Source organism: Meriones unguiculatus, chromosome 6 (genome assembly GCF_030254825.1).
Source record: "Meriones unguiculatus strain TT.TT164.6M chromosome 6, Bangor_MerUng_6.1, whole genome shotgun sequence".
NCBI classification, from domain to species: domain Eukaryota; kingdom Metazoa; phylum Chordata; class Mammalia; order Rodentia; family Muridae; genus Meriones; species Meriones unguiculatus.
The window spans coordinates 91,986,257-91,999,815 of NC_083354.1; the positions used below are offsets into that span (position 1 = coordinate 91,986,257).

The window sequence follows — 13,559 nt, forward strand, 5'->3', positions numbered from 1 at the left end:
AAAGTGCCTCTAGACAGTTGTAGCAAAGACAAAGTTGAAAGATAGAACTTGTATGCTTATGTTTATTTACTTCTTATTTTGAAAAAAATCCATTATATTTAGAATCAATCTTATAGGCTAATTATTTTTAGCTCTTCATTAGATTTTTTTATTTTTTTGCATAATGAATCACATCAATTAATTTTTAGGAAGCTAATAATTAAGCTTTGATGTAGTAATAGTCTAGTTTTTCTCAAAATTAAATGTTCAGTCATTTAAAAATAATATTTGAAAAACATTTGTTTGTGTCTCTGTTAGGCATTTTACCATGTATCTTTAATTTTTTTCTAACATGCAAATGGCAGATTATGTTCTACATTCTAAAATGCATTTTTTCTTATTCTTTGTAGGTTTTATTGGGATTTAATAATGCTTATAATGATGGTTGGCAATTTGGTCATCATACCAGTTGGAATCACATTCTTTACAGAACAAACAACAACACCGTGGATTATTTTCAACGTGGCATCAGATACCGTTTTCCTGTTGGACCTAATCATGAATTTTAGGACTGGGACTGTCAATGAAGACAGCTCTGAAATCATCCTGGACCCTAAAGTTATCAAGATGAACTATTTAAAAAGCTGGTTTGTGGTGGACTTCATCTCATCAATCCCAGTGGATTATATCTTCCTTATTGTAGAGAAAGGGATGGACTCGGAAGTTTACAAGACAGCCAGAGCACTTCGCATTGTGAGATTTACAAAAATTCTCAGTCTCCTGCGTTTATTACGCCTTTCAAGGTTAATTAGATACATACATCAGTGGGAAGAGGTAGGTCATGTTTTTCTTTCTTAAAGCCATTGTATCGTGTTTTTTTTTTTTTTCCAGTATGACTATTTGGATATGTATGTGTAACGTTTAAGGAGTTGTATAAAATTTAAGAACAAATCATATGCAGAATTCTCTTCTCTGATATTTAAATGATATTTATATCCCAAAAAGATTTGAGCCAACTAAAAATAATTATAAAGCCTCTACCAATTAATGTATTTTAAGCAAATACACTTTAACTGACATATTGCTATCTTAGTCACTGCAGCTTGTCTAATGCCTTGGAAGATTCTTTTTATTTCCTAAAAATGCATCACATTTCATCTTTGATGAAGATGTGTAGGGTATGATTGCTAATCTAATATATCCTCTTGTATAAAAGGTGGCAGTATATGCTTCTAATAATATTGGAATTTCAGTGACTTTACATTTGAGGAAAATGTAAAGTGTCTCCTTGGTTATCTCTAATTTCAGAGTGGAATTCAGCATATTGAATTTGCTTATTGTTTTGTCTTCCTACAGTTATTTATTATATTTTCCACCAATTAGTTCATTTCATAATAGTGAAAAACCAGCATGCCTAAGAAGGGAAATACAACAAGGCAGACACAAAGGAAGAAATGGAGTGACTTTAGCCAATCATCCTCATTTCTGCTGAATGGGGCTTCTGCTGTTCTTAGACAGTGGGTGGTATGGTGAAAGAGCAGTGCTGCAAAGTGAAGTCTCCAAAGGTCTCAGTACCTCTTTCCACAGCTAGTATATTTTTTCTTTCTTTTATTTAATTTTGATTGTTACAATTTATCCACTTTGTATCCCAGATGTAGCCCCTTCCCTCATCCCCTCTCAATCCCCTCTTTCCTCCCTAATCTCCCCCTTGCCCTCCTTCAGTCCACTGACAGGGGAGGTCCTCCTCCCCTTCCATCTGACCCTAACCTATTAGGTCTCATCAGGACTGGCTGCATTGTCTTCCTCTGTGGCCTGGTACACACAGCTAGCATATTAAACTTTTGTTTTTCTCAGCTTTTTTTTTTCTCCATAAGCACAGCCCTTCGTATTATAAACTCGATTTGATTGTCTGAATAAAAATGAGCGCTCAGTAGACCTCCATCGTACCAGATGCACACTCTCATAAAACACTATACTGACTCTAGATTTTTGCTTTAATCCTACAGAAATGCCTGTTGGTATTTTTAAGGAAGTCTTAAAATGGAAGTTTTATTTGCTTTCTGGGCAGCTGTAGCAATGTTTTTGTGGATGCTTGTCAATGACATTTCGGTTCACAGGATTTCAGGAAATGACACACAATAATAAAACACTGCATAATACACTGAGGAAAGCCGTAAAATGGGTTATTCTTAAAATATAGATCCAGAATATATTAAAAATTAAATGAAGCAGATTCGAGAAATTGGATTCACTTGTAACATTTCTACATACAGTACATATATCTAGACAGAAGCTTATATGAAGTTCTCAAAGCTTTCTCAAACAAATTTGAGACTACCAATCCAAGATGATCCTTTTTAATAACCAATATTTGTTGGGGACATTGCATTAATTTGAGAAGCAGTTTTTTGATTCTTTGTACGAATTAGCTCCCCAAATCTCCTCTGTAATCCAATGAAATAAATTCTATTGTTGTTATAATTTTCAGATGATGACAGGTAAACACACCAAGGTTCCTTGGCAGGGCTAGGAGGCTGAAAAGACATGATCTGGGTTCCTCTGCATGGCAATCTGACTCTAGAGCCGTGTTCTGAAAAGCGGTACAGGACTCACTGTAGCTTGTACTTTTGGACCCAATACTCTACTATTTTATAGCTTCTTTTATGAACTATGTGGAGCTTTTCTTACCTGAGAATGTGATCATTAAAGCACTCGAGAACTAAACACTTACTCTTAAAGCAAGGTCACAAGACTTTTTTGACAAACAGTAAGAGAAGTCACAGATAGAGCTACCCAGTCAATTAAAAATACAGTAGTCAGTGTGACTATTTTTAATGGCTTTCAGCTTTAACCCAGTTACACCAGAGAATGGCAGCAGGATGAACAGATGGCATCCTATCAGATAAAATGACAGAGCATGTGGTCAGAGAGGACACTCCTTAGCACTGACGTTTTCTGTTCCTAGCATGTCACCAGCACCTGGATCTGTGCAGTATGCCCATAACATCATCCAGAAGCACCGACTGTCTGACATCATTATTGTGAAATGCAATTTAATATGCACTTAGAGAGATGTGCTAACCAAACACATTTAGGACAGGGTTGTGAGTTGGCAATATCTTTCTTATAAATAAATGGCCTTGATATTAAATGAATCAGAAGTTCATTTAGCTGAAGAATGTTTTCTTGGTTATATGATATACCCATATAACAATACAGATCATGAATGTTTAATGACTGCTAGCTATGATCTTACTAAAGACGAAGAATTGGAATTACATCCCAGAATTTAATATAAATTCATTTATTCCACCTACACGATTTAAGCTGTAATGACAAAGAAACTTGAATGGCTCCCAAACTGGCACATCTCTACCTGACTTTTATAAATGCCACCAGGATGTGTTTACAAGTAGAAACACAACAAGTTAATCATCAGAAGTAGCTGCATGAGCTTTTGGATTAAGATGACAGAGGAAGACATGAGTTCACCCACACGTCTTTGAGTTCTGAGTGTTTTAGTACCAGGCTGGCTAATGCTAAATTCAGCAAATTTGGGGAAGTCATGTGTGAAGTCTGGAAGCTGCCACTGTTCTAAATGAATCATTCGCAAGGAAAGCAGCTGCCTGCTATGGGAACTGTCTTCATCTTTGGTGCTGCATTTTTCCCCACCCCCAGCCTGGATTAGTTCAACTAAAATACAGCAAGAAGTTCTGAAGCCAGAGACATTAGAAAAATCTTATGAATGAGATGCAGGAAGTTTAAAATATACTTCCTATGATAAATCCGTGCTATAGGTAAATGTGTAGAAGGAAACAGTTGATGAGGACGATCAGTTTATGAAATGCCCTGGGATTAGTGTATCAAAGGAGAAGTTATATCCTTAAGTCAATTTATATGGTCAATGATTTAGAATGTAAAAACTAAGCTCTTGAAACTAGGTTGAAATTTTATATACATTGTCAGGTGATTAAAAATATGAAGCAATGTAGATAAATGAGGCTAGAAAGTTTTCTGTTTTTATAATCTTGCAGAAATAGGTTTTTCTCACTTGGAAACTCATTCTCCTAATTCAGTGACATTGCTTTTCTTAGGGCTGCCTTTGAGGTAGGACAGAGTTACAGCCCTGATTGATGCTTTCTGATCTATCATAGGGGTAACAATTCTGTATGACCCTCTAAAGGGTCACATATGGTGAGGAAATCCTTGAAAAGTAAATGGAACATTATTAACAATTTGTGATGATCACAAGCCTCTAAAGAGATAAAGACCAGATTAAAAGCTTAGCAAGCTGGGGATTATTCGCTGTATAAAAGTAAAGGATTCTCAAAACCTCAAGTGCCCTGTCTGTTGACCCCAGTTTTTTTGTCAAAGGAAGTCAACTCTTTTTAAAGCCTCATACAACATTAATTGAAAGAATAAACATCACTTTGTGTTTGGTTACTATGGAGTGTGACTACAATCCCAGAGTTACTTGGGAGATGGAACAGGAGGAAACTATGAGTTCCAGCCTTAACAATGTAGTAAGATCCCAACGTAGAAATAACTGAATGACAAATAACATGTGAATAAAATTATTCTCTTTTTTAAGGGTTATCCAATTATATGGTTCAGTGATTCAGCTAAACTGGACATTTCTTCAGGAGTGATGTAAAAGATGAAGTCCAATGCATAATTAAATAGTCGCCATGGCTTTCTGTTACACAACATATTTTATTTAGTTCTCATTTCCTATCTTCCCAACTTTTTTCTGTGTGGATTTTAGGCATAGTAAAACAAGTAAATGAACTTTGAGGAAGGGAGAAAGGCTTGGGGCTACGAACCTATTAGGCATAGCAGTTGCCGAAGGATAACTTGTCGGCATGTTACAATGCCTTTCTAGTAATCACTACTAGGCTGTGATGTTTGATCACAAAGAGGTTTATCTAGAAACTGTGAAGAGCAACACGGAATTTTTAAGGAGACTTAGTCTCATGGGGAATTAAGGAAGAATTTGCTTTCTGGTTTTAGTTAATTGCAGCATGTTATTTGGTTCAGATTAAAACCTAACTCTTGCTATGAATTATCTGACTATTAAACATTTCAACATATTTTAAGCACTTCTGTTTTTAGAAAACATGTAAAATTTTAAGTCTTGTTCAAAAACAAATGAAGTTTTTGCCTAAACCTGCTGTAGACTGGAACAAAGAGAGGCTCCTTACTTTTTACCTGTCACATGCAATCTGTGTTTTTCTGATTTGCCTTTAAGGCTCTCCTGTGCCCTGCACTCGTTTCACCATTGTCATTTCTTTGCATTAATATTTGCTTATGTTTAGTTTCACCATACATGCAAGTAATGATTATTCCCACTACTAAAATTTTCCATGTGCATTCTTTCAGATTCGAAAGTCATTCCTTCCCTTTCTATCCACTCGTTAAAAATTGATTTGATTTCCAGAATGTATTCAGCTGGGGTGCACTCAGTTGTAATAGCCAGCCAGTACTGTTATAGAGATGGATTCAACTGGTTTTGAATACTTTAATTCATGATACTTTGCTACATGTGATGCCCTTGACTTTTCTAGACATGAGCATGCAGATGGAAGCATCACTGTCCACTTTGCCCGTGAGTTTCCTTGTGTAGTAGGACAGGATTCTAAATACATCACCGATTTTGGTACCTGTTACACACTTTGTATTCTAGTATTAAATCCATTAATGTATGAAGAGTATTCTTTTTTGTCTCTGAAGCATTTTTAAAAGTAGTGTTTACTTATAGAGGGCAATGCATAAAGACACAAAGCAGATGCAGCTGTATAGAAAAAGCAGACATGTGAGTACATAATAATAAGTGGTATAGTAAGTAGTGAAAAGAAAGAGGAAGTGAAAAATACGTAGTTTCTACTGTACATCAAGAAGTTTTGCAAGACGTTTGAACTGTGTTTGAAGCTGGAGTCTGTAACATCAAAAAGAACTAGGGGGGCCTGGAGTATTGCATCACATTGAGGAGCAACTGTGCACCTCTTGAGTGATCTTGCAAGCAGAGACTGGAATTCATGTTAATATTGAACTCAGTTAGGTATCGTTGAGACATTGTAGGCGGGAGAGTGATGCCTCATTACTTTGATAGATCAGGTGATTAGAAGCTGCTCAGGACAGAGTCAATACTACTAGCACAATGAGAGATTTACCCTTGTCTTGAAGTGCTGGGTGTGCAGTTATCCCAGGCAGGATTCAATAGCTATTTTAGCTATTTAGAATAGCTAAAGAGCACGTATTAGCCAAGTATTCTGATCCTTAAAACGTGTGAAGATTTTAGTGTATTATTTATTATAAAATGTCAATTATGTTTACAATTTATATTTTTAAGAGTTGGTGTAAAATGGACTCCATGCTACAAATAATGTATTTGGTTGTTTATACCAAATGCCTTTTTCCATTTATTCTAGAAGAGGTCATATATAGCTGACTTACTATGCTCATAAATAACAGCATATTTAGGTTTAAATGAGGGGAGTTATGAAAGTTCTTTGAAATTACAAATTTGATTTATGTGTATAATATCTATAAGCATAAGATTCATAGTCACATCATTCTTTGGCTAGTGTATCATCTAACACTAATTTTTTTCATGTATGTGCATACTTTAATACTCTTTAGTGGTAAAAGTCAAAGAAGATGAGTAAAGAAGAAAAGCATTTTATACAATTTATCTTATTTTTAAAACTCTTTGTCCCCTATTTCATATATAAATTGTTTAGGTCTAAATCAATATCTTTTCAGTACTTTTCTTGCTATATTTACATTCACCAGTTGTGATCTAATAATGGAAATGTCATAATTCTAAGTTCAGTGTGTACCTGAAAACAAAGGAACTTATATTTCTTCAGTCTATTGTGTCCACCACAGATCACACTGCTCAGGCCCCAGCACGGGCTGCGCCCAGCACAGAACACAGTGCAGGCGATCCTAATACTGATTTTTTTACACGTGTGTGGGAAGTGTCCATTTTTCTGCAGCAAGTGTTTATTCTGCTAAAGACCACTAGGTGTCCTCTCTCAGTTATGTTACTTTGGGGTTCTAGATCTTTAAATAATAAAATGATCTCTTGTGGAATTGAAATTACTAATTTACACTTTTGGAATGAGTGAGCAGATTGACTAATACAGTTCTAGAAAAATATAATTACTTTGACTATTTAGTCATGCAGAACTTTTCTTGAGGCTAATCAAAGGGTATTAAATTACTTCTTTAAGTAATTATTTGTATTTTGAGAAGACTTATTTCAATATCATACTTATGCTTTGGCTGTGCACTTTAATATATGTCTTAAAATTCTAGAACCCCTGCACTGATATAGCCCATGACAGCTCTGTGTCCAAGTGGGTTCCCTAGTAAGGGGAACAGGGACTGTCTCTGACATGAACTCAGTGGCTGGCTCTTTGATCACCTCCACATGAGGGGGGAGCAGCCTTACCAGGCCACATAGGAAGACAATGATGAGACCTGATAGACTAGGGTCAGATGGAAGGGGAAGAGGACCTTCCTTATCAGTGGACTTGGAAAGGGGCATGGGAAGAGATGAGGGAAAGAGGGTGGGATTGAAGGAGGGGGCTACAGCTGAGATACAAAGTGAATAAACTGTAATTCATAAAAATGTAAATAAATTTTTAAAAGTGAAAAAAATATCCAAATTCAGATTTTATGAGTGATATTTTGGCCAAAATGATTGCTCGGGATGATTATTAGATGAACAAGGTATATGTTGATTTTAATACATATGTGTGTGTTTGCATTAAAATGCCTGTTGAGCAGTCATGTTGCATGCCTTTAATATCAGCATTTTGGAGGCAGAGGTAGGTACGTCTCTGAGTTCAAGGCCAGCCTGGTCTTCAGAGTTCCATGACAGCCAGGGCTACAAAGAGAAACCCTGTCTCAACAACAACAATAACAACAACAATAAAAAGATGCATTGTTTTGTGAATGGTCCTTTGGTCAGTGACCTGCAGACCTGTACAGTATATTATTATATTTGTATTGGTGTTTTTCCTGGATGTATGTTTGTGCATCACATATTTGATTGCTGCTGAGGCCAGAAGAGAATTTAGGATTCCAGGAGCTGTAGTTACACATAGTTGTGAGCTGCCATGTGGGTGTTGGGGATTGAACCAAGATCCTCTGGAAGACCAGCTAGTCTTAACTGCTGAGCCAACTCTCTAGTCTCAGAAAACTCCAATTTATGTAAGAATATAAGATTAAATTTGAAATCTCCTGGCTGCTGGCTTCTCAGTTTATTAGTACATTCAACTTCTTTAGCATTGTGTACTTGGCTCAATCCTTGTTATTTTGCTTCTTTTCTATACTTCTATGCTTAGACATTGGTAATTATTATATAAATCATATCCAAAATTTTAAGATTGTACCATGGACACATGACTGAATGTTATCTTTACCAAGATACCTTATACCCTCAAGCTAGTGTATTCATTTTCTTTCCTGCCTCCCCTTGCACTCCTGTTTCCTGTTATTAATGACAGAATTCTAAGAGAGATCATTGTTTTTTAGTCTTTTTTGGTCTCTATAGCCAACACTCAGGTTCTGTGTAACCTATTTGAATATCATTTGAATCTTTTCACTCTTTGATCTTAGTACCATTCTATTACAAGCCAAAATAAGTTTTCTTTCATCTATATTGCTGGAAGAGAGTCATAGTTGTATTATACAGTTCATCCTTGTTTGTCCTTCAGTTGACTCAAAAGTGTTAGTTTCTAGAGTAAATATTGTATACTGCATCTACTGAAATATTTCTACAATTTCTCATGACCTTTGGAATAAAACATAGTATTAATGACTATTTCAAATCAAATTCAGGCCAAATGCAATTCAGCCTAGGATATTGTGCATACCCTCAATTATGATGAACTTCTTTAGGTAGTCAGAGAAATTGTATGAAATCCTTTGTATAAATTATTTATTTTTCTCTTCCTACAACTTTGTTTTATCAACCTCACATACTCTATCTAATTTTCCATTTTTTGAAGACTTCATACCCAAGTATTGTTACATAATTTTTATTCCTCTTTTTTCCTCTACAATTTCTCCCATGTCTGCCTACTTCCTTTTGAATTTATAGCCTTGTCTTCTAAAATTATTATTGTCATACAAACACGCACAACAAATACAGGTTATTACAGAAATGCACTAATGTCAAAATGACTAACTGATAACCCAATGATCCACCTATAAGTCAATGCCTGTATGTAAAGCTTAGCGACCATTGAGTAAGATGGAACCAAACCATTGTAAGAACCAGAGGACCAGAACATCTGGTGCTAGATAGTGTCTTCTACAAATGACAGGTAAGTTGCATGTGTGAAATCTCAACAATATGGCCCCCTAATCTGTCACCATATAACACAGAGATTACTTTCTTGAGGTGGAATTGACTAATCTCTCAAACAAAGTTGATTTCATCCATGATGGTGTTTGCCGACTCCTTGTGATTTTGCTCTATTATACTCACCTATCTTCTAATGTCTTTTAAGTTATAATTTCCAGCTGTGTATTACAATTCCACAAAGCAGAATCATGACTCTCCCATTTCTTTACCTCCTGGCATAGCATCAGAAGCAATAATGCAAACATTCTTGCTATTGAGTTATATTATACCCTCATAAAACTTTAGTTCTACTGCACTGGAAAAATGACTATGTAAACAATGAGAACAACAGAATCTAATATCTATACCATAAATGTTCCCGATACTGGATATTAGAGATATTATTTAGATTCCTGAGGGAAAGGGCTCCAAGAGAATGACTGTTACGTGTGGTCACTTTCACACTAGTGTTTTCTACATGTGAAATGTTGAAAAGATTTCAGAAATCACTGAAAAGATCAATCAACATCATGTTGCCCAGTGACCAAAAGGGATAATTACAACTTTGCTGCCAAATCTCTGAGGATTGTTTTAAGGAATCATCACTGTTTAACACACTTTTGGAAGTTAAGTTTGTGTTCATGTAAATTATTATTATACATGTTTCCTTGGATTTTAAACATGAAAACACATTTCAAATGAAAGAGCTCAGATTTGACTCTTCATTGTACCTGCTTTCCTTTAAAACACTGGGAAAGCTGTCAATGCTATTATACATTACTCCAACTCAAATGTGTCAAACAGGGAACTGAAGTAGTTCATGAATATAGTTAATTGAGGACAACAACATTTAGCTTCACATTCGTGCAATGTTTCTGCTGAGTGTCTTACACTGTTCCTTATTGTGCATGCACACACAATATATGTTTTGATAGCTGCTAGTTTGAATTCATCCACTGTACTCTTAGAGTTAACACTCGATTTCCATTGCTTCAGGAGTGCTGGAGACAAAGTTTGCAGTGTGTATCTAACTGGAAGTGCTCTTCTGCTGCCAGAATGTTTAATTGTACACACGTATTACATCAATTATGCAAGTAATCACACAGAGGAACAGATCCCTTCGGTGGCTCTCACACCTAGCACAGCTGCTTTCAAACAAGAACGACATGAGGAGACATAGCTTACATGACAAATTGAGCAGTGGCACTCATTATTGCAAATAATGAGATCAAGTAAAAAATCTTGAAAGAAAATCTTAAACATATTTTAACATTTCCTTTATCTACCATTAGTGGGAAAATATCTGCATTCAAAGGACAGTTTCTCACCAATCAGTTTCACTTTCTCATAACTCATTGTTGAAAATGCTTGGGTTCATTTGAAATAGTTGTTTCTATATTTAGAAGAGCAAGGCACAATGTTTGAAGTATATTGGAAATTATCAGAGAAATTTGTTTTAAGACCTATTATAACTGTTATGAGGATGTAAGAATAAATGAAACCATCACCTCTCAGTTGCACTGGGTAATTACTGAGAAAATCTTAGGTTTGCTTCCCTTTCTTGCTGATGTATGCACTTTGGGTTTTGTATTGGAGGAGTCGTGTCTCAGTGTGAAAAGGAAGTGAGTTTGGTTGGTTATATAATTCTGGTGGCTATTTTGAGTTAAGTCTGCCAGTTAGACCAGTTTTCTTTCTTTGCTACATTTTTTTTCTTATTGAATCTTAAAGTGAAAGATGCTGGGTCAAGATTCTGGAGGTGTAGAGTCTCGTGATGGCAGTTGTGTAGTGAAAGAATAGTAGTAGGTCATAGGCAAAGTCGTAAAGAGTCTGTTGTCGAGTGTGGTCACAGTGGGCACCAACAATAGCGTGGCACCATTTTAAAATACTTCTTTTTCAAAAGTGCAAAGATACAAAGAGCAAATAATATAATATCAAGAAAAGTTCAGAGTTTGGAAATGAGAATTAATGAGTACCTTGTATGTACGTCACTTCCAGATATATATTTCTAAATGTTATAATTAGAACAATGGCTTATACTTTGATGGTGTTGTCTTTTTAACAATTGAAGAGATAATTCATAGGAAAGTGCTTTGTAAATTCTTTTTTTTATTTATTATTTTTTTTTATCAGTTACATTTTATTAACTCTGTATCCCTGCCGTGTCCCGATCCCTCATTCCCTCCCAGTCCCTCCCTCCCTCCCTTATCTCCACCTTGCCCCTTTCCAAGTCCACTGATAGGGGGGACCTTCTCCCCATTCATCTGATCCTGTTTTATCAGGTATCTTCAGGTATATTCTTAAACTGAAAGTTTAAAGCGCATATTAATGTATGGTAGCATCAGCTGGTCAAACTACTTTATTGGTTCTTTGCTGAATCTAGTAGTACTATTGTTTAAACCAAGGAACAAGGACTATATAGTTAGGCTTGTGCTTGTGCTAGTATGTGCTCTGACATTTAGAATTCAGGAGCTGTCACTTCAGAACTACACCTAGCTGTGATGTTGGAGCAACCAGCTAATGTATTTTGTGGGGAGATGACAAGCTCTTGGTATGGAAGTAGTTCTCCATTGTGGGCAGTTCTCATGTTTGTGATACTGAAAACAAGGACATCTATTTAGTACCCCTCATTCCATTCTGCTGGGGATTAACCCTCACTGCACTTAATTGAATAGGTTTCCACTGTACCATGCAACTTCAGAAAGCTTTTTCCCCAACCACATTTTTAAAAAATCTAATCTGAACTTAGAAATACATAGCTTAAAAATGTTCAGTCTCATTGTTACTACTGCATTTACCTCTGTGTACAATTATTACAGACCTAAGTAAGATTTGTAATAGCAGTTACTACTAGGGGATGCTCTACAGTATATGGGGAAAATTATCCAAGAATTCCCATGTTGCGGTATTTTAGGCTCACAGTATTTATTTTTACTCTAGAATAATGTCAGGGCATGTATTGAATTGTATGTGTTCATTGACTGCAAAATCATGTTATAGATAATATATTCTTAAATTTCTGAGCGACTGGGTTTCTGCTCTCAAATATTTCTCAGAATTGTGACATTAATGACTACAATTTCATCTATAAAGCCTCATGTATACTTTGAGCCATTGATAGATATCTTTGGCTACTGGCTGACAGGCAGCTAAGAAATAATTCTTTATTGGGATTGGATAGGTACATGAACACGAGTGTCACAATGAAAATGAGGGAATGTGTACGACATGAGTGTTCTATCAAGATGTGGAATATCTTGATGATTGGCAGAGAAGGCAGGAAAGGAGCAGTAATAAATTTTTAAAATGTGTTTCACGGTTTTGCAAAACCTCCAGTTGCAATTTAATAACCAGTATTTGCCTGCTGTCAAAGGCCAACATTTCAATGATTCTAAGTGTTATTAAGAATTTTATTGAAGAAATTATTTAACCCCGCCCCATTTAGTTGAGTCATTATTTTGGATGTACCAAAAATGTACCAAAAAAGTAGAAGTGTTCAGTGTAGAAGATACATCTGAAGCTTCAGAAGAAAAAAAAAAAAAAAAAAACACAGTGAATACCTGTTAAAACAAAATACTGTGATTTTTGACACAATTCTCTGTATTAGCAAATTTCTTAACTGATTTTATAGGATCAATTTAAACATTGTCTGTAGAATATATCAAAAATAGGCTAAAATAAATTTTCTGATACACCATCTCTCTCCCTCTCCATCTCACCTGTTTTCCTAGGTTATGTATACTCTTTCAAGAGAGACCTATTAAGAACATGTTGTATGACCTGTACTAACTGAAAAGTGAGGAAAGAGCAACAGATGTCATAAAATAACTATTGAGAGTTATGAGGAACCATCAGAGAATTATTTATTCAGTATTTATAAATATCATTCCCATTTGAAGTGGTCAGTTGTCTTCACATTTACACCACTCAAGTGTATTACATTACTAATTGTTTTTGTACCATGCAGGTCTTATTCCTACTTTAAGTAATTAGTCACACCTAGCTGTCATTGTAATTGCTGAAGCTATTCCAAGAATCCATATGTTAATAGATTCCACCAGCAAAACTAATGATTTCTTTAAGAATATAAATGAGCTATTGTAAAATATTTCTTTGGTGGTAGAACTGTTTATTAATGTTATCTTTTGTTATTGCTGTTGTTATTTTTAGAGCTAAAAGAAGCATTGAAAATAAAGATCATCCTGAGTGAGGTATCCCAGAAGCA

At 35.4% G+C, this 13,559-nt stretch overlaps 1 protein-coding gene across 1 annotated transcript in view; it reads left to right on the plus strand.

Annotated features, from left to right (window-relative positions):
* Positions 1 to 13,559, plus strand: part of Hcn1 (hyperpolarization activated cyclic nucleotide gated potassium channel 1) — a 435,404-nt gene that overhangs the window by 59,466 nt on the left and 362,379 nt on the right. Inside the window, exon 2 of the mRNA XM_060385736.1 lies at positions 390 to 813. Within this exon, the coding sequence (XP_060241719.1) occupies positions 390 to 813 (424 nt within the window). The remainder of the gene's footprint in view (positions 1 to 389; positions 814 to 13,559) is intronic.